Here is a 21111-nt window from a genome sequence, read left to right on the forward strand (position 1 = left end):
CCCTGCCTTATCACTTGAACTGCAGTAAATACGTGTGGTACCAAAGGTAAATATGGGGACACTGCCTGTGGGGACAGACACCAGGGATCACTTGTCCTTGGACCCAGGAGGGGCAGAGGGCATCTTCCTTCTACCTGGGCTCTAGAAGGATGCTGAGAGGCACTGAGGTGTCCCCTATGGGGCCATGTCTCTCTCAGGGGGGCCAGGATGGACGTGTGCTGAGGGGCGCTGAACACACACAGGATGTTCCCAGGCAACCGAGCAAAGTCCCAATGCAAAAGGGGAGGCGGAGGTGCAGTGCCCATCCAGAGCCAGCAGAAATAAGATTCTGAATCAATAGAGGGTTAATAAAGAGGTTTTAATTTCACAAAAATCTATCTACACATAGTTTAAAAATGGGCAGGGGGAACCCAAGAGCAAAAACTGTAAAGAATAGAGAGGAACAGGTCTGCTAAAACACAGAGAAAAGCACTGCTCCACATCAACAGTGTAAAGAACAGAAAGTCAGGGTGCAGGCAGAAGCCAGCAGGAGGCAAAGCTGCAAACCACATGGACAGCAGCTGCCAGGGGTCCTGCACCCCTTTTTCTCTCTTTGGCGGGCAATTACAGGGATAATTAGCTCCATTAAAACAAAGCAGATGAGTTATTCCCAGCCCCACGATGTTCCCCATTGAAGCAGGAAGTGCTGAGCTGGCAATCAGCCCTTCCTCAGATGCGGGACGGGAAGGAAGATGCACGGGTGATCTTATCTGTGCTGCACGGAGCAGGGGGCGAGGCGAGGCCACAGGTGTTGCAGAGCTCCGTGCTCTCCTCCCCTCAGTCCCACTCTGCTGCTCCCTCCGGCTGGGAAAAGTCTTTTTGTGCAGCCCTGCTGGCCAGGGCTCCCCAGGGACCCGCACACAAGCTCCAGTTCAGTGACACGAAAACTCTGCCCCTCTCACATTAGCGGTGTAAATCAAGACCAAATTATTGCAGCTAGACAATGAAGCAACAGAAGGAACAGAGGGATGGGAGTTCCTTGAGTTTCTGTGATGAATCACACTTGTACTAAACTAGGTTGATTCAGAAGTGGGTAAATGTTTAACTGAGGAAGAGCTAGTACACGTTCAGGGCCCACAGCTAAGCTTCACCTGCCTATACCCAAACACAGGTATCCCACATGGAAGGGCTTACTGAACTTGCTGCTGCAACAGCGTGAGCAGTGGGAATGACAAAACTAGTGGGCAGAACATCTCTTGAGAATTACATGCCTGTCATCCTCCCCCCTGCTCTTGGGCAGGGAAAAAGCTGGCTTCTGCAAGGAAGGGGCTCTGTGGACACTCCTGCCCTGGTGAAAGTGCAACTGAGCTGCCATATGCCAAACAAAAAACCTTAAATTATAGTATATGTCTGAAAATTCTTAATGACTAGCATAACAAGCAAGAACTTTTCAGAAAACAAGGAACACTGTTTTCAAGCATCAGCTTTTGCACCTTGATCCAAACAAAACTGGTTTTAAACAAAAATTACTGCACTGAAAAATCAGGCTATGTTTGCTTTTATTATAAATTAACTGGAGTGTAGCGCTTTGTAAAAACAACCTTGCCACCCAAAAAAGCAGAGCTGACTTCTGATACTACAGGAATATCAGTTATTTACAGCACAAGCATAGGATGTGCTTGGGGAAAACAGGTTTGCCCTCTGGACGGAGCAGTCCATCACATTCGCAGGGCGATCAGTTCAAAGGACAGCTCTCACGTCAACAACTCTTCCCGTCACCCAGAATTCGACCAAAATTAGTATTGACAATAGAAAAGTATAATGCTTTGTAATAAATAAATACCCCCAACCTCGGGCTGCATCTCACCAGATAAACGCTCTGGCATGTCTACAACCCAGCATTTGCTGCTGGCTCAGAGACCAGGAAGATGCTACCCTGACCAGGGCCCTGGGCTCGTCCCACCTGGGGACAGGGAGGGAGGACAGTCTTCAGCACACCAGGGTCCCCCAAGTGCTCGGGTGGGGAGGACACCACGCTGTCACTTGCTGTTGCTGAGCACAAGTGGGAAGAGGCCCCTGAGGGCAGTGACACACCCTGCTGAGGTAAACTCCAGTGTGGAAGTGCCTGCTGTCTCCTACATCGATGGTTTTGTCTGCTTTGCTGCAGCCAATTTATTCCTGAGAAACTCCTAATGATAGTTTAAAAAACTCAGAAACTATCTCAGTGGCAAAAAAGGTGATTTTCTTCCTTTTTTCCCTTAAAGAAATCTTTAATCTCTAAAACTCAGGCTGCAAAAATCAGAACTAGAGGCCAAAACAAGAGCAACTACTCTGCTTACAGCAACAACTTCTCTGAAATGAGTAAATGTCAGTGTAAGGAAACATCTGCCCCTGCTTAATTAGTGCAAAGGTGCTGAAAAAAAATGAACTTAAGAGGCTTCTCCCCCCACTACTGAAACAAGCTATAAAAGGAGCATCATGCTTCTAAAACCCAGCAGATAGCATCACTTCTTCCTAACCATGTTCTGTTAATGATGAGCAAGGGCCTTCTGAAAGCTTTCCACCCGGTTTAGTTTCACAGTTTTGAGCACTCTTTCACTCCTCAAAGAGAATGGAGACACGGCTGCAGTACAAAGCCTCTTACCCTGGGGTAACACAAGACCATGGCAAGAGCACGGTTCAACCACAGAGCAGTTCAAGTGCCAGGTGCTGCACAGGAAGGGCAATGCCAGAACATTCTTTCTCCCCCAGAACTGCTGCTGCTCTATTTGCTCCAGGTACCTGGCTCTCCCAGGGTCACATCGGAGCAGCCCTAAGAAACACAACTCCAGTGTGAAACACAGCACACCCAGCGAGAGACCTCGCCTCTCCAAACGGCACCGATGCAACAGCCTCATGGAGAAAATGCAGTCAAATAACAGAACTTGTAAAACAAAAGAAATCACATATATAATCTCACGCCTAAATGAGGATGACAGTGAATGGTGTAAAAAAAACAACAGAGCTGCCACCAGGTATCAATACATTCCACAGCACCGACAGTTTGTTTCCTGGAACCGCACGTAAATCGCAGAGTGCTTACAAACCCATGAATGTCACAACGCATCAGCTTGAGTGATTCCAAAATGCCTGTTAGCCAGATGACTGGCAAGAGCCTGCTCAGTGATCTGGCTTTCCAGTGAATATTACTAACACAACACACGCCAGGTTACAGTCTATTGCTTAAATTGCTCTTGGAGAAAAGAAACAAAAGCGCCAAGTGATATGTAAATCTTCACCACTCACGTCTCACAGGTGAATGGGCTTTTAAAGTCGAGTCTCTTTTTGCACTATTTTTTAAACCAGTTTATGAGCAGCTGTAGTCTTGTGGCTTGTTAAAACTCTTTAAGGCTCCATGCTGACAAAATCATTTGAGAAACATTGAAAATTTCACCACAGGAGGGTCGCTCTGGATGTCAAGGTTTAAACACAAAGTTCAGGCCCAGGACTTGCACAGATGGTTCAACAAACCGAGCGTCCCATATTTCTACCTTTTGTCTCATATTTTGGCCCTGAGCTGTTTGTTACTCCTGCGTGGCTGGCACAAGTTCAGAATCTTCCTTGCTCCTCAGGAGGAACAAGGTGTTTTACTCTTCACAGAGGCTGACGAACTGATCTTCCTACTTCCATGCTAAGTGGCTGTGCATTTTTTTCTGTTTCTAGTAACTCATCGAAGATATCTCTAGAACAGAAGGAAAGACCAACAGTGAAAATTTTGTACAACAACAAATCATTACATAAGATAGCCCTGAGGGAATCAGCAATTGGATTTACTCCACAAACTCAAGCATTACAAATTCTGGCAAAGAGAGATGTCTAATCTGACATCTCCAAGCAGCAGCACACAAGACAGGGACACAAACCTTCTAAAGTTCTGTGTGCCTGAAAACATTTCTACCTACAAACCTCATTTTGGCTGTGTCGTGAGATGGCCATGGCTGCAATAACACAACTTAGGAGCAGGAGCATTTACAAATATCACAGCACTTAAGGAGAAGATCCATGCTCCATTATGATTCCTGCTATAACACATGCACTGAGACACTGAATCCTGTTCTTAAAACACAATTTAATGTATTTGTTAAAAGACTATGTATTATTAACATACAATCCCACACCTCTGAACTCCAAGCACTTAAATTTTGTCATTCTGGAGACATTTTCATCCCAGCAGAGGACCAGAGGAAGAAGAGAAGCCCCCTTCCTGACAAGCAGCAGGTAATTTCTAGGACCAACATTCCCCAAGACACCTACTTGTGCATGTAGAAGAAGATGTATCCGCTTCGGTCTCTGTCACACTGAACAGTGGTCTCTAGAGTTCTAGACACTTCCAGGTCATTGTAGGTGAACCAGGACTGCTTCTTGATATCATAGACATCACTGATATAATGACCTTAACAACAAAATCACAGAATGGTTTGGGTTGGAAGGGACCTCAAAGGTCATCCTGTTCCAAGCTGCCTGCCATGGGCAGGGACACATTCCACTACACCAGGCTGCCCAGAGCTTTATCCAGCCTGGCTTAGAACACTTCTGGCAATGGGGCAAACAGCTTCTCTGCACATCTTTCCATGCTACACTTCAGCCAGTGAGCTGGTTAGCTAGGTACCCTAGTCCAGCCACCTATGTCAGATTTAAATGCTAAAAGAACCTTAAGATCCTGGTCCCTCAATCAGCTGGTAACAAGCACAAGCAATTTTACAGAGCCCATAAGCTGTACATTTCCTGCGTGCCACTGTCAGGCACCGTGAGATCCCCAACCTGCTCCCCTCTCAGCAAGTCATGACAGAAGAATTGCTTTGCTGGCTGAATTCTTCCCTATAAATAATTACGCTATGGTAATTCTGTATTACAAATTTCTCAAGCTAGGTAAGTGATGAAGAATAAAATGTGGCATCTTTTACCTGAAGATGATGTGCTTCCAATATGGCTGACGATGCTGATGAGACGATAAGAGTGAGGAAGCTCTCCTGTCTGGGGGAAAAAAGAAGTACAATTAAAGCTTTCAGGCATTCTTTTTTCACCCCCACATAGCTTATGGACAAGATGTATTATACCTGAGATATCAGCTTTGGCTACTGTATTCAAAGCTGCAAACCAATGAAGGATTACAGAAACAGACACCCTGGTTCACACCAAATAAGGAGTCTTTCCAGAAGTGGGAAATGTGTATTTAATCTATCAGCAAGTCAATGAGCATGCCAAGGAGCCTCTCTGACCTCAGAACAGATGCTGACATGAGCTCTACACTGCAAAGTTTTCTAAACAACCATTTCCTGAGCAACTTCCACTGATGTCAGAATTAATCTAGCAAATAAACAGAAAAGCCAAAAAAGAACACCAAGCTTACTTCTGAAATATCAAAGACATACCATTAATAACAGTACAGAGATTCAACAGCAAATACTGGATATGTAGCCCAAATTCTTGTCCTGCACCTGTAATGTCAGTGGACAACACCCTCTTTACGTACAGGAAACATGCTCTTTCTATTCCATGGCTTTTGAACAATTTACTTTTTAATACTCTCTTGACCAGGAAATGTTACTTCTAGAATTCACTGACAACACTGTTAAAGAGAGTATCTTAGAGAAACTCAGAAGGTCTCTGCAGCTGATTAATTTTTTTTTTTAATTTGGGTTTTGTTTGCTTTGGTTTGGGTTGGTTTTTTTTTTCTTTTGTAATTAACACAGTAAGACTTTGTATAGAAATTTTCTATGTTTTCACTTTAGAATATAAAATACCTTTCTAGCCTCTACACCTGCTCTGTAAAATTACTGTCAAGACTATAAAGAATAACTATATTTCTCATCTGGCTTTTGAAATCATGGATCACACCTCAGCATTTCTTTTCAGCTCTTCTGCTTCAGCTTCTGAATACTCCATGTCCAGAACATCCTCATTTCCAGAGTCTTCATCAGAGCCAACGCTGTCCAGGAGAGAGCTGTTAAACTCTAGATAGCAAGGAAACAATGATAACTGCATGAGAAGCTGTGGACCACACAGGAATTTACAACAGGTTGAGGTATATCTACCCACACAAACAGGCATAATAAAATGTCAAGCTTCATTTTTAAGGAAAACAAGGGGATACTGCAATTTCCAAATAAAAGCTCTTGCCCTTTTCCAGCTTGTCAGAACAACAGTTAAGTATCTTGGAATTAATTTTAGCACCATTTCCCTCATACTTTTCCAAAAGGGCACAATGGCAATGACAGCTGGGTGATAAAAGAGCAGTTAACACCCAGTTGGCTCTGGAGCACCAGTGGGCTGCAGACAGGACAGACAGCAAAAGGACAGCCAGACTGGTCACTAAGCTGTGAGTTCCTGCATCGAGAAGCTATGAATTACAGTTTTAACTATAAGTTGCATTAACAAAGTGCATTTTGGAATTAAAACTGGCATCAAAATGCTACTGCTGGCAGCAGGCATCTTTTCATTGTTTTCAATGGTAAGAAGGCTGCTCACCACAGGAACTTCCAGTTTGCTTGGCTGAGCAAAATGCACGCAGCTTTCTGTAAAGAGCCGGAAGGCACCACTGCTCCCTGTACATGCTGTTCCAAACTTCCCGGGGTTCTGCAGCTACCCAACTAATTTAAGATTTTGTACAGTTCTCATTAGGAGAAGTAGCTATGCTTTCACCAGTTAAATTAAAGCTATGGAGTCCCGGGTGGATGAAAAGTTGAGATTAACAGGACACTGCTCAGGAATTTTTTCTCTTCTGTTTTCAAGAGACTATCACGCCAGCTGTGATGGAGTTGTTTTGCCAAAGAGATTCTCACACTGTTTGTCCTGTTAAATCATCAGTCACTGGATTAGTATAATCTTCTTGGGAAGTTTACAGATGACTCCCTTACTTAACCGGGAATCCCTTGCTGCTGCTTTCCACACTCATTTGGGCTGTAGGAGAGACTAGAGCCTAGAAACAGCTGCTTTGGTAGGTCTGTGCATGAAGCACCTGCCATGGGAATTGCTCAAGGCTACTTCACCAATGGTGCCAGGATGACTACTGGTTCTCTGCTTATGGCAGCACTGGGATCCCTCATAAGACAAATGTGACCAGCTCTGCATTCAGGATGATGTACCTCTCCTTGAACAGCTGCTTCCTGATGCCTTACAAACGAGACAGCAGCAAGGAAATGCTCGTGTTTAAGACAGGCAACTGCAAATCAAGGGGATGAAAGCCTTGAATTCTTCCTGGATATGAATCAAGGAAAACCCAAGAAGGCCTGGTCACTTAGTCTGCCAGGGCTCAGGGTGAGGGATGCCTAAGCAGTATTCAACCTACTTCTCTTCAGAAGCTGACACAGGTTCATCCAGTAACAACTGAGGGCCTTTAAAAGGCCCTGAGCAACTACAAGTATCTTAACACAATACTTTATTATACTTTCCTCTTTGGAGCAGGAATTTTCTCTCAGTTATGCTTTGCTCTGCCAGATTGTATGAAATCACTTGCATGCCAGCCTCACACAGATGTTAAACAGTGCCTGAGGAGGCCCACAGCACTGTCTGGACTTGGAGGAGACAGATAGCACATTTTGGGTTTCCTTCCTCACCCCCAACAGCTATACCTGGCAGTGAGGTCTGTCCCCCTCCCATCCCATATCTGATAGAAACAGCACTGATTCATTTTTCCAGGCAAGGCTAGGGCATTTATTAATCAGCCCTAAAATAGCAAAGCAAGTAATAAATAATCCTTATGTTCTGACTAGGGCTGTTAGCATGCTGGCTTTGCTGGGAGTGCAAAGTTTCAAGATCCACTGTGCTTTCTGTAAATTCATATTATTCATTAATGTATATTATAGGTGTTGCTTATAATATATTACACATATCTCTCTATATATCTCTATATCTAACTAAAAGCTCAAGAGACTGAAGTAAGTAATTTTTCAGCTTAAGTTTTTCCTGGCATTTGCTTCCACATCCAAGAACAAGAAAAGCTGACCTTGAGCGCCAAACACAACAAAGCACACACCAAAAGAACATGAATCCCAGCTGTCTTACTGACAGGCCAGAGCTGCACTCATACACACATATCAATTTTCTCTTAAAAGCAGCATACTGGAAGAACTTAAAGAAGTTTCACCTTGTAGACTTAATTCCGTGGCTCGTTTGAGGTCATCATCCTCTTTCTGTTCTCGTGCCTCCTAATGGGGAGAGAACAAAACTTAGCTCATTGAGACATTTCACTGTTTAAAATTCTTGTGGTGCTCTTTTTCCATTGAAACTGTGCCGCTCTGGTTTCTACAACAAACTTGACATTGTAAATTAAAGGTTCTGTGTGAAGGAATGTTTGCAACCACCAAGAGTCCAATGTTCCCGTGCAACAGAACCTGGGACAAACCTTCATTAAGGCTTGTCAAAGCTCCTGAAGTTTGGTATGCAGCAGAGCGAGTCTCCAGTAACACCAAATGCTTTCCCTGGATCATTAATTTGAAAAGCATCTGAATGAATTTGTAACCCCGTGCTCAGGAAAGCTGTCACTTACACACAAAGCTCCTCACACTTCAGCAAAATTTAGTCTACTTCTGACCAAAGCCAGCTGAGGACACAGTCATTAAATCCTGACAGATTTTGTTATTTTTAAGCCATTTGAAAGTGGAGCCAGTGGTTGTATCTAACAGGTGCAATCCACAAAGGCAGGATGCAAAAAGACATCACTAAACAACCAGGTATTAAAAATATTACCATGACCAAGCAGCAAAGAAACCTCAAGTCAACAAACACTTCAAATGTTTGGATAATATCATGCCCCTATTCCTCCCACTACTCTTGAAAGCCCAGAGCTATGGCAAGCCAGTCAATAATACTTAATGAACTGGCTTCTTAATTTAGGGTTTGAGTGCTTTCAGCACACCTGAATGCAGCACCCCAACTATGTATTTCAAATCAAGATAACCACAGCTACCAGATTTCCATGCCTAAATCATTAGAATAGCAGATTTTTGCTATTCTATTTTGCTATTCAGAACTGTAGCAGAAACCCACTCAAAGGGCAGTTTTACATTACTAGCATGAGGCCTTTTATCTCACTACTTCTAAAGGATTTGGGAATCTTTGTTAAACTACTCAGCATTGATGAATCAAAGCTACATCTGGCATGGAACATACCAAGCAGCACCTCATAATGAGTAATGGGAGAGGAAAGAAATCCAAGAGCCATGGAAACATCAGATCTCATAAGGAAAACCATGACAGCTTTGGTATTAATAGAGAGCAGACAAGGGCACCTATTTAAAGGAAGACCTGGCTAAGTGCTTGCTTTAGTCTCTGCTGCTTGGTTTAACTTGTAGGAATCAGTTACAGGTCTTGCAATTCAAGTGGAATACAGATAGTTAGCACACAACTCAAGAGTTCCATTTTTTCCAAGACTAATTTAAAGGACATGTTTTCAAATAAATTATTTGGGATCCTTTTTCCACTTTACTAATAGGGAAGGATCACACAAATGCTCAGTTCCTACATTCTTCACTAAGCATCCCCTACTCACTAGCACCAGAAACACACCTAGGATAGACACATCTTTAGTCTGACCTGACGTGGCCATTCTTAGCCTTGGCTTTGAAACCTGCCTCTTTCACTGAGTCTTGCCAAGACACACTGTAAGGAACTGCCAGAGAAGCTAAAGGTGGGCTGGAATCTTGATGTCAGAGAGGAAAAGATTAGTTGAGGTTATCATAGTTTTTAATATAATGTGACAAACCGGTGCACAAAAGCGCACAGGGAGCTCTGAGAAATCCGTGGGTCTGTGATGTGATGCACAGTTTTCAAAGCACACTCAAAATGTGCCCAGATGCATCCAGTGTCATCATTCTAGTGATACTGGAACTAGAAGAAACTCAATTTTTTTTCCATCTAGTTATCTCAAAAAAGCAGAATAATTCCTTTGCAGTTACTGCCTGAATGCAAGCTTTGCCTTTAGCTTTCAGGTAACCAGTGTTGGGGAAGACAACTTAAGGAAGCAAACTATTTCTTACTTGCTCTTGAAGGCTTTGAGCCAGTGCCTGCTGAAGTTCTTGTTCTTCCCTCTCTCTCTCCATATCGTACTGCTGCAGCCAGTCAACCTCCCCTTGGGAGCCTTCTGGAGTTTTGTTTTCCTTATTCTCATCAAAATCTTTAGTTATCTCAGTGAAACTGGCAGGACCTGAGGAATCACAAAGTACAGTTTATACTTTTATGGTCTTCTATTTATTACCAGCTAAGTCTTCTTTAAATCACCACAATCCTTGCAGCATAGTGACATCTATTGACAGGGAGCTCACCTGCCATAAAACACCCACACAAGAGTCAGATGGAAAAAGCTCCAAAGTGCAGTCTTATACTCATTTTAACTGGTGCACAATGAACCATTTGATTAATCCCTGAACCTGTTCTCTTCTTAGCCTTTTATGTTCACTCAGAAACAGCAAGTTTAACTACAGAAGCCACACACCACTAGGTTTCTCCAGCCATGAACCTGAATTTCTCTGTAAGAAACCATGGATTATAAAAATTTGCATTGCATATTATACCTCAGAGTACTACAGATGAAGCCACAATAAAAGCCAAACCAAATGCAAGATGAAAAAAGCAAAAATCTCAAGCACTGTTTAAATGTGCTACCTTTTGCTTCAGCTAAGAGCCTCCATTTTGTGAGCACCAGGTACAGCTTTAAAGGCGCATGAAGATGATAACTTTTTAGTTCACCTCTGAAGTAAACATAATGGCAGAAGTGCTTTATGGAACATCTGAAATGAACATTCATTCAACTGCTGCATACACTCCTGCAGTTGCAGGACACTTTGATTCTTGCTTGCAACTAAGAAAGTGTCAGGACCTGCTCCAACAGCTATCAGGCAGCAGCACGTGAAACTTCATGGTTATGTCCTGTGCAGCAACATCTGCTGATTAGTTATAACAAGGATAATATAAGGCAGTTTCAGTATCTGTGAACCCTTAAACACAAGACCAACAGCACTAGAACCACAATCCATCAGTCTAATCCTTCCAGGTTGAAAAAAAAAAACCCAGAATGTATTACATGAGCTTTGAAAACTTCCAATATAAGAAGAAATACAGAACTTATATTAAACACATACTTTTTGATTAAGAGTCACAAAAAAAGCCTTCAAATAATTACACTGTACTTTCCAAACAAAACCTGGACAGAAATGTGGCCACATTTGATCACAACTCTATTTCACAACACCATAAGCAACATTACTGCATAAAAAGGAGGGCATAAAGCAGGCTGATCATAATATTATTTTTATAGCCTTCCACCATCAAGGCTGTCAAGAGCTGTCCATTGAAACAAGTGTCATTTTTGATAACAGTGGGATATTCTGTTGTTAGTTAACCTTCTGGGTCTTAGAGGACGCACGTGTATTGTTGGTTTCTTTTTCCATGCTAGTGCAATTAAAAACCTGAAGGAAAGTATATAGCACACAATAAATGACAAACCACTTATATTTCCTTTAGCTGGCTAAAGGAAGACTCATCTTCCCCACACTCAGATCACACAGGCTCCTCCTTGTACTCAACCATGTCTCTGCCAGAGGCCACAATTCACTTGACTCTCTTAAGCTCACAAATCTACTCTCACATAAAAAGTTTTAGAAAAAAAATACAGATATATAGCTAAATTCATTAGTAACTAGTGACAAAACAGCTGCATTTAGTCTTTTGTTGTGAGAACACTGCTACTGTGCAGCCTAGGTTACAACAGCTACAGAAATTAAAATACTTTCTGCTCATGGAAGAGTCAGTTCTAGACATGGCCAAATATTAGGAAATTGAATTGTCTGGCACAGGAACCTGTGGAAGCATGTGTTAATCAAGAGAGGAAAAAAATGGAAATTGGCTTTGAATCATGGAGGTGACAGACTTACAAGAAAATACATTTTCACAGTTTGATGAATTAAATGTTTCATACATAGGGAAATCATAAAGCTTAAGTTCCTGAAACTCTGAGCAAGTCAGAGTTTCAGCAGTGCAATTGGATCCAGTTCCTATCACCAGCCATTACCAACGTCCTTTAGCCCACTAGAGTCCAGTTAAGATGGTTGCTTTGCCTTACCTGAGTCTAATACTGTTTTGGGTTTCTCCACCTCCATAGATTCCAGGTTTTCTGGCAATTCCTGAATTTCATCATCTCCAAAACCAGTGTCTGGGCTGCTTGTGGGCTTATCTTCATCCTGGCTCAGAGACAGAGAAGCTTCCCTTTTGCTAATCTCTAAGACAGCTGCTAGGAGCTCATCTTCGCTCATCCCATCAAAACCAGCATTACCCAGCTCAGGTTTATCACCCTCCATTTTACTTCTTTTTGAACCCTAGAGGTGAATGGAGGCATGATTAAGTGATTGAATAAACAGGTATATAACATCAGTTTTACATTTCCGTGAAGATTTATTTTTATTAACCCCAGGGAGTGGGAGCTTGGCACTGTCAACATTCTCATTACTGTCTCATTACATGAGACTCAATGGAGAGACAGCCTTTATAGCTACACTTACTCCACACACACACAAAAATTAAATATACACTACAACCAGTTTTTACAGGACTTGTGGATTGACATACACAAGATAATTCTTCCCTTCTCCTTCTCTTCCCTTCAAAACATGTTTCCCCTTTAGGTTCTGATGAATTCTCAAGCCCCTGGCAAGTCAATGCTGAGATATAAGCAGGGAAACTGCAAGTTTGTTAACAAAGGATGAAGCAGCAACATGAGAGTAACTGAACTCAAATATAGGGATGGATGAACATAAACTAAAATTGAGCTGGTATGCAGAGCAATTAAAATTAGGTTTTGTGCTGCAGATTTGCCGTATGAAACCTTGATGTGAGTAGAGGGAGGAGGGCAGGAGCTGCAAACCAAGTAAGAAAACAGTTAAACAGGGAAAGGGGGAATTATTCTTTCCCAAGGAAAACAGAATGATTTTCATTTGGAAGAAAAAAGACCTTAGTCTTAATCTCAATTTTCCTTTTTATAGTTCATTTTCCTAAAGCTGATGCTCATCAACTCCTACACCATCATAATTTGCAAATAATATAGTAATTTCAAAAATTTTGATATTAACTGTTAATCAGGAGGTTAACATCCATGCATGCATGTTTACACAATTACACTGTTTATCATATGCTTAGAATTTCTTTTCCTATATTATGTTAAAATGGGGTAAGATAGTTTCTATTAAAATGTACTTATCCAGATCTTACTGCAAACTGCAGTAGGATGAATCCCAGAACTTTGTTAAAATGAACAAAAATTACATTTTTGCTGCTGCTTTTTACTCAAATACCGCAAGCATTTTGTTTTGATAAGGCATTAAAACTGCCTTATCAAACAAGATTAGTAAATGAATTAACTAACTAAACTACTTGTTCTAGACATGTTGCCCTCCAAGAATTAGAAGTGCCAAATTTAAACCTCTCTCCTCACTGGTATTTATGCACTGAATAAATAAAGCAGAATACCTTTTTAAGCTTTCTGATTTCTCTCTCTGCACCTGTAGGCTACCAGCATCAAAACTGGTTTAGCTCTTCAGCAAACCCTAGTTCCAGGCTCTCTGCCAACAACTATCACTAATTCAGTGGATGGACATTAAAGACTTGGCAGCATCCGTGCAATATTTGAATACAACTTTTCTACTAGACATTATTTGCATAGATTTTAAATAGCTTAGGCTCTAAGACAGGCTGCTTTAAGTAAGCATTTTTAAGAAGTCCTTCAAATACTACTTCATCTGCAGAAGCAGAGCTCACAGGAATTGCAGCTGTGCCCTGTTTAGCTGGATAACTGCAATTTGTCCCTACCACCCACTGCCATATACAGATGCTATTCCAGTTGTTCTCCCACACAGCAGGGACCTTTTGCAAGGAGTGCCTGGCAAGGGATGCACTTGCCAGACAAAGTGACCACCAAGCCCTTAATGAAACCCCATCCACGGCTCTTTTGAGAATCATACCAAGAGAAATGGTGCAGCAACAGTACTGCCACTTCCAAAAACCAGGACCAGGACAACACTGAGAAGAACACTGGTTAATGGTAACACACAGTTGGTCAGGCCTGTTGTTGAGAAGTGGTCAATATGCATGGCCACAGAATAAAATAATTTATGTGAATCATCACCACCAGTGTCTCTCACAGTAGGCTGTAAAGACTGTAATTAATTTGTTATTCAAATCTGCATGCTTTATTCCCACAATTTCTGCACTTACAGGGCTTGAGCAGTAGAAACTACCTACTCTTCCTCACCAACAGAACTCTAGGAAGGATCAGTTAGGACAGTCTGAAATACCTTTTCTGTACATAAGAGGAACTTCAAAGACAAGCTTGTTTCCTTCCCCCAGCTGCAGCCAGGCTAGATGTGCCATTCAGGATAGCAGTTACAAGACCTTCAGCAAAGGATTTTCTGTGTTTTCCCACAGTAATCCATTCTGTCCCTACATACCCTGACCATCAGGAAGTGTTCCCTAATATTTAATCTAAAAATTAATGTCTGCAATTTAGTCTATTACTTCTTCTTCTATCCACCACAGGCACAGGAGACAGCTCAATTGTTTCTATTAACTTCTTCCCCTTCCTTGAAGACACAAGCATTGCTTACATGTTTCTTTAAACTTAAGACCAAACTGAAGACCACTTGCCTGGCTCTTTCTCTCACAATCTTCCTTTCTAGACCTCTGACCATTCATGTTCCTCTCCTCTGGCCTCTCTCCAGTTAATCTATAACTCTTTTCAGTCCAGAGCCCAAAGATGGAAACAGAACTCCAATTAAACCTCAATTGTGAGGAAAAAAGGAGGGTTACTTCACACAATGTGTATGTAGGCTACAGTTCTGTCTAGATACTTCTACTTTCAACCTGCCTGACCTTGTGATTGGCACCTTTCATGACCTTTCAGAAGGCCCACTGCTTTCCCAGCTTTCCTATCCCACATTTATAGTCAATTAATCCTGATAAGATTAGTACCTTTAGCCTGTTCCTAATGAACAACCTCTCCTATTTTTATGCAGTTTCTCAGATTTGTCAAGATCATTCTTATCTGTAGTTCTGAGCTTCATCAACCTGGCAGCTCTTCCTAGCTCTGGATCTTCTAAAAATTTTATACTCAGTATCTGTTCATTTATAAAATACTGGGTCAGGATCCTCCCTTGGTTTGATTCTCCTGTCAGATCAGAAACTGTAGCTATCTTCCTCTTGTTACTACTGCTATTCATCCACATTTACACCTCTCCCTTAATATCATAACCAAGGCCACAAGTCTCTGCTTGATTAAAATAACCCTACGAGCATTGTCAAAAACTTTAGCGAAGCAAAAGCTTTAAAGAAGTAGAGATGCAGGAAAGTTCCTATGCACTAGGCCTGGCAGCACTCTTAACAGAAGAAAGTGGTACTGCAAGATAATCCTCCCCTAAGCTGCTTCTATTCCCTTCTGGGTCATCATTTCTTCCCACACAACTCACCTACCTGCTAATACACTGGCCTGACAGAGGCAAAAAAAACCATCTTGGCAGCATGAACACTAGTCACAAGGAAAAGCTCAAAGGCAAATTGAAATTAACTGTGCCATTACACCAATGAAGTTGGTCTCTTCACACTTCTATGTGTCTGCCTACGAAGACTGTTAGCTTCAGGTTCTAGAAGCATTTAAAAGCCACACTTGAACGAGGACACAGATTAGATGTGCATGAAATTCTCTCAAATGAATATTTTGCTTAGCCCAACTTGTACTGGACCTAATTTAATCAAGGGCTTTACTGCATATTTTATTATTGACAGCACATTATACTTCAGCCCAGGAACATAATCAGTGGAAGTTACCCAAAGGACTGCCCAAACTGCTAAGCAGCTGGTATCCATGACCTGAAAACTCAAGTTCAGCTGCGATGCAATTACTTCTGTTCCCAGTGGGAACCCAAGACAACTGTAGAGAGAGGTCAATTAGCAAAGCACTCCCTTCCAGCATTGCAGTGCTAATTAGGAGGCAAAAAACCTCATCTGACATCAGTGTCACTCACTTTATGCTAAAAAAAGCACACAGCAGACATGAGCACATACAGGATCTAGTACATGAAAGGTTGTGGGTTTTTCCCTTACCTTTTCTGGCTCTTCTTGCAGTTGCTGCTGATCTCTGCTCTGTATGTTACACAACCTTTGGCTATGGGCAACAGAGCGTTTCAATGGCTCATCATCACTGTCAGAATCTACATAGAATGCTGCAGAGCTCTTTGACTTGAAAGTGTATTTTCTGTAAATTAAAAACATGGCTATAAAACTTCACATTGTAGCATTGATGCACTGTAGCATCATACAAACAACTCAAAGTAACTGTTGAAGCCGTGTTTTCACATTGGGGAGCAAACTGCAACAACTGACAATGACAATTTATTCATATGGCAGACAAGGTTTTCAGAAAAGCTTTATTCTATTGGGTTAACTGACATGTCTACTTGAAGCCTGCAATAATAGCTTACAACATTAAAAAGTGTCTGGCTCTTGCTTTTGAGGTGAAGAATTCTGCACTTTATTGCCTTGCAATCCCAGACTGAACTCATTTGAGACAAGGCCACATTAACACATAGAATTTGGCATAAATCATTTGACTTGAGTTTAAGCTGAAGATAGGGCTTCTCACAACATCTCCCAGATAAAGTACAAAAATGCACCAATTTTTCATTTTTCCTCTTTGCTCTTCCATTAAGATAAATTTTTGCTTCTTTGTAACAGAAGACAAAGGAGTCTGGGGAAGTCACAATTTCTGTTTTATTAGTAAGCCTGGTCTTTAAGCATCCCTCAATGCAAAAACATCCAGTGTGATATCACATTTTTCACAGTAACAAAAACTGGCTGCCTCATCTTTGCAAATAAACTTAAAGAATCAACCACCTGTTCCCAAAACAGCCACTTTGGCTCTTTAGAGTCAGAACAAAGAGCTAGATTGCAGAAGTAGAAATCATTTTGCTTCTTAAACTAGGCAAATTGCACCATTGATGTTAATTTCAGCTACCATGCAATACCAATAAAACTCAGATATGAAAAAAGACAGTAGCTGAAGTAATTTACAACATAAAAACCAGAAAAGAAATAGAAAATCTAAAAATGCCTTAGAAACTACAAAACCCCAGGCCATAGGACATGGACATTTCAGAGCTATAACTCACCTACAAGGTGTGGAAGTGCTTACAGTACAGGAATTCACCATTTGGGAGGCTTTCAATGGACGGGAACTATTAAAAGAGTAAAATAATTTATTGCAGTAGTTACAGTCTTTAAAAAAAGAAGTGTTTACTTGTCTGCTATGCATGCAAATCCATGACCAAAAGAACAAGCAGAACACCATTATGTACTTGCTAATTGCTTAGATTTACAGTAATAACTTCATCACACTATAAATAAACAACAGTTGTTCAAAACCATGTATAATCCTTTAAACTTGATTCACTTCTTGGCAATGCACCCTTAGGGACCAGCTCACAAATTAAAGGCTCTCAGCTCCCATGTCAAGACAACTCATTCCTTTACATTTTATTCCCACCAACACTTGAGTTCCTGCACCCAAACCACAGTCTCCTGCTGTTGTCTGGATCAGCCGGTTTTCTGGCATATCCCACATCTTAATTTCTCCTGCCTTACTTAGATTCCTCTGAACCAACTTCCTGCTCCATTTAATCCTTTCAGGGGATCCTCAAAGTTCATCACTATCACTACACATATATCAAACAGATAGTAGCCACTGCAGAAATCTTTTCTAATCTTCCTCCTAAACCAGAGCTGCTTCTCCCCAGTCTAGTTCCCCTTCCACTCCCTGGTCAATCACAATGGTTTCCATGACTGAAAAAAACCCCCAAATACTGGAAAACTATTTCCAACTTATTTTCAAGTATTGCTGGTCTGGTTAGCATAAGGTTTGTTGTGTTTGAGATTTCTACTGTTAAAACAAACTAATGGGAAACATACACTTACGTCTCAAAACACCACAAAACATTTGGCAAAACACCTGCCACACTGCTGAACACATGCACCAGATGTGTCCTAGCTCACTGTAGGTACCCTGGCTATGTCACTCAGCAGAGGCTACAAGAGACATAAGGGTTTCTTGCTCCTCATTCTGCCACAGGCTTCCTATGTGACAACTGGCACATTTCATCTGTCTCACATCAGGCAGCTGTACAGAAATAACAGTCACAGGGAAAAGGAAAGAGTATTTTCAGCATGCAAAGTGCTCAGATACTACAGTGGCACAGGAAAGACAATGAAAAATGAATGACAGCACAGGAGGTGCAAGTGGAAATTAGTAGAAAAAGGTGGGATGTTTTGTCTTCTAACTGGAGTTAGAGTGCTCTGAAGGGAAAGGTAATCTAGATTTCTTTGCACTGAGAGGCCTACATTTTAAAAATTACTAGCAGAAGTCTTCTTAAAAAGAATTTAAAGTTATTTTCAAGGACAGTGAATAATATTATCTTGCCAAATACTCCCTAGATAATGCCCAACTATCTCTTCCTACTATTTCTATCTGCTTCCTTTCCAAACATGTTCTTATGACAGCAGCATTACAAACCAGCAGCACACATCTGAGGCTGCATAATTGAAAGGTTTCCTTCCCCAGACATCCTCTGGGGGAGATGTGACAAGTGCCCACCTTGTGGCACACGTGATTAATGGAGCAGGGACCAAAGCTGCACACTCACATGGCAGAATGGACACTCCAGCCCAGCGTCAGCGGCAGCCTGGTGCTTTCCGTGCAGTGGGAAAGCAGGGTTAAGTATCTTGGAATAACCACCTGCTGCCCGACTTTGTGATTGAGAGACAATGCTACATTGAAGCTGTATCGTTTCAGATGAAGAATCAGGACCCTGAGAGAGATGAGAGAAGGACAAATGTTCATCACAAGACAGAAGTCAGTGAAACCTATTAAAAAAACAAGTAAGCCTTTTTTTCCAAAGGCATTCACCTGACCAAACCAGATTATTACTTTGGGGTGGTAGGCAAATGCTGACCATCTCTTATCTGAAAGACACAGGTAATTATGCCCCTGTTCATCACTCAACTTGTACAATATTAAAATTCCAGAATATATTTTCTGTATCTGCTTTGTTCATATCCCAGAAACCTCAAGGGGAAGGGGAAAAGTTAGTCCTCCTTGTGTAGGGATAGGGAGGAAGAAATAAGTACTGCTGGGGGTTTCCAAGGGCTTCTTTAGAGTGAAACTGAAGAACAGCATAAAGACCTACTGCAGGTGCACCTCTTTCACACCCTGACCACTGTACTTGCTGTCCTGCTCATTTTCCCAGCTTTACTCTTTGAGGGACTTTTTGCCTGCACTTTTGTAACATGTGCTTCCAGGAAGGAGAGGAACAGGTGTCAACATTTACCTGGGAAGCCTGTTGAACTTGTGTGTGACAACAGCAGACTTCCCATTGCACTTCTCACAGGAATACTCAATCTCCTCTGCCTGTTTAAAGGAGCAGAGAAATTACTTGAGGAACAAAAGAGAAATCAAATAGATCTCAACCAAAAATACATCACATCTGTCACACAAACTCTTCAAAACAGCAGGAACCACTTAAAATCATAATCACCTTCAAGTTGACCTACTAAGAGGTATTTAATAAGAGGATAGGCAGCAGACCTTAAAATTTCACATCATATCCACTAATACTAATACTTGCAAGTCTACTGGAGACCAGTGAATTAGCCACCATTATGACACAAAATAGCTTCCAAAGGGAGGGGAAAATCTTGTGAGTTTAATAATTTTCTCTTCCATACACAGGACTTGTTTGTTTTTATTTTTTTTTTTCCTAATAATCTCCAGTGGATGTGGTGCCATGAAATTTTCTCCCTCTTGTTCAAAACCTCTACTTTGTTCCTCAAAAGGTATCCTCATCTAAACTTACCAAGGGTATGCTACATGAGAGTAGAGTTGTGACTGCACATCAAAAGGGGAAGCATTCCTTTCCTGAAACCAAATAACTTGCCCATCCTACAGTCCTTTGCCTTAAGTGAAGTCAAATTAAAACATTACAATTTTAGGATGTTCTTTTAAATTGTAAGACCTCCATCAGCTTTTAGAAGAAAAAGAATGTCAGCTATTCTCTCTGATGAAAGTACTATCTATACAGAGAGAAAAAAAGGTTCCTCTCAGGATATGACAAAATACAACACCAGTTTGCAGACATACAGCTCATTTTTAGCTTTTAGAAGCTTCACCTTGAAGCTCTACTTACAAAATAAGCATCCACATATTACAGCTATTTTTTTTTTTAATTATTGTACCTGCATGACCTTTTACCTCCATGCTAATTAAGGCTTGTACACAAGCTGTTGAAGCATCCTAGCCCAGGAGAGGTAGCACTTCCTGAGTGATTATCCCAATCTGACAGCCTCCCTCCTCTCCTCTGTATTTGTTTACACCTCAACTCTTGCATCACAAAATTGGGACATTTACCTATTTTATGTAATTTAATTTCTGCATAGCATTTTACAGTATAAACTTCCATATGCTGTTAATGGACAAACCTCAAAAAAGTGCAATGTTATCTCACATGCCTGCAAACCATTGCCATAGAAACTATAATCAGCTGTACAATCAGAATTTCCATATGGTGCATAACCTAGACACATTCCACAATGCATAAATGCCTCCCTCAAAGTACATACCCGAAAAAAGAGGTCAAGAGAATCCTGGATTGATCGGGAAGGAAGGAATTTCTTCCTTCGAGGAAGGTCAATGGAGAGGTCATTAAACTGCTCTCGTTTAGTGACTGTTTCACCACACCTAAAAAAGAAACATGCTTGTGCAAGTCTGATGAAAAATAAACTTGAAATTAATAAACACTTGCATGGTTTAGGGTAAAGTTACATATACTTCTTGATCATCCTATTTTTACTCAGCAAAATGGAACTGTTTGATGCTGAGGACAAAGTTGGAACTTGCAATTTCCTTTTGATACTTTAAAAACTGAGACATTTGCGTAAGGGTAAGACCAAAAATGCACAGATTACTTTGGAGAGGCAAATGATCAGGTATAGAGGAAATCAAAGTGACTGCTATAGCTGAACACATCTGTTGCACAGGTCACACACAGTGAATGCCCAAACATATTG

The 21111-nt window shown here is 41.4% G+C and overlaps 1 protein-coding gene across 2 annotated transcripts in view; it reads right to left on the reverse strand.

Annotated features, from left to right (window-relative positions):
• Positions 1–339: 339 nt before the first annotated feature.
• USP37 (ubiquitin specific peptidase 37) overlaps positions 340–21111 on the reverse strand; it is a 34304-nt gene continuing 13532 nt past the window's right edge. For both annotated transcript variants that reach the window (XM_021526218.2, XM_077784971.1), the window contains 12 exons: positions 20665–20782; positions 19377–19456; positions 18693–18857; positions 17166–17231; positions 16102–16252; positions 12077–12329; positions 9996–10162; positions 8105–8165; positions 5857–5972; positions 4923–4992; positions 4273–4411; positions 340–3700 (listed from right to left, as the gene is read on the reverse strand). In XM_021526218.2, the coding sequence (XP_021381893.2) occupies positions 3613–3700; positions 4273–4411; positions 4923–4992; positions 5857–5972; positions 8105–8165; positions 9996–10162; positions 12077–12329; positions 16102–16252; positions 17166–17231; positions 18693–18857; positions 19377–19456; positions 20665–20782 (1474 nt within the window). In that variant the 3' untranslated portion in view covers positions 340–3612. The remainder of the gene's footprint in view (positions 3701–4272; positions 4412–4922; positions 4993–5856; positions 5973–8104; positions 8166–9995; positions 10163–12076; positions 12330–16101; positions 16253–17165; positions 17232–18692; positions 18858–19376; positions 19457–20664; positions 20783–21111) is intronic.

Source organism: Lonchura striata, chromosome 8 (assembly GCF_046129695.1).
Source record: "Lonchura striata isolate bLonStr1 chromosome 8, bLonStr1.mat, whole genome shotgun sequence".
Lineage (NCBI taxonomy): Eukaryota > Metazoa > Chordata > Aves > Passeriformes > Estrildidae > Lonchura > Lonchura striata.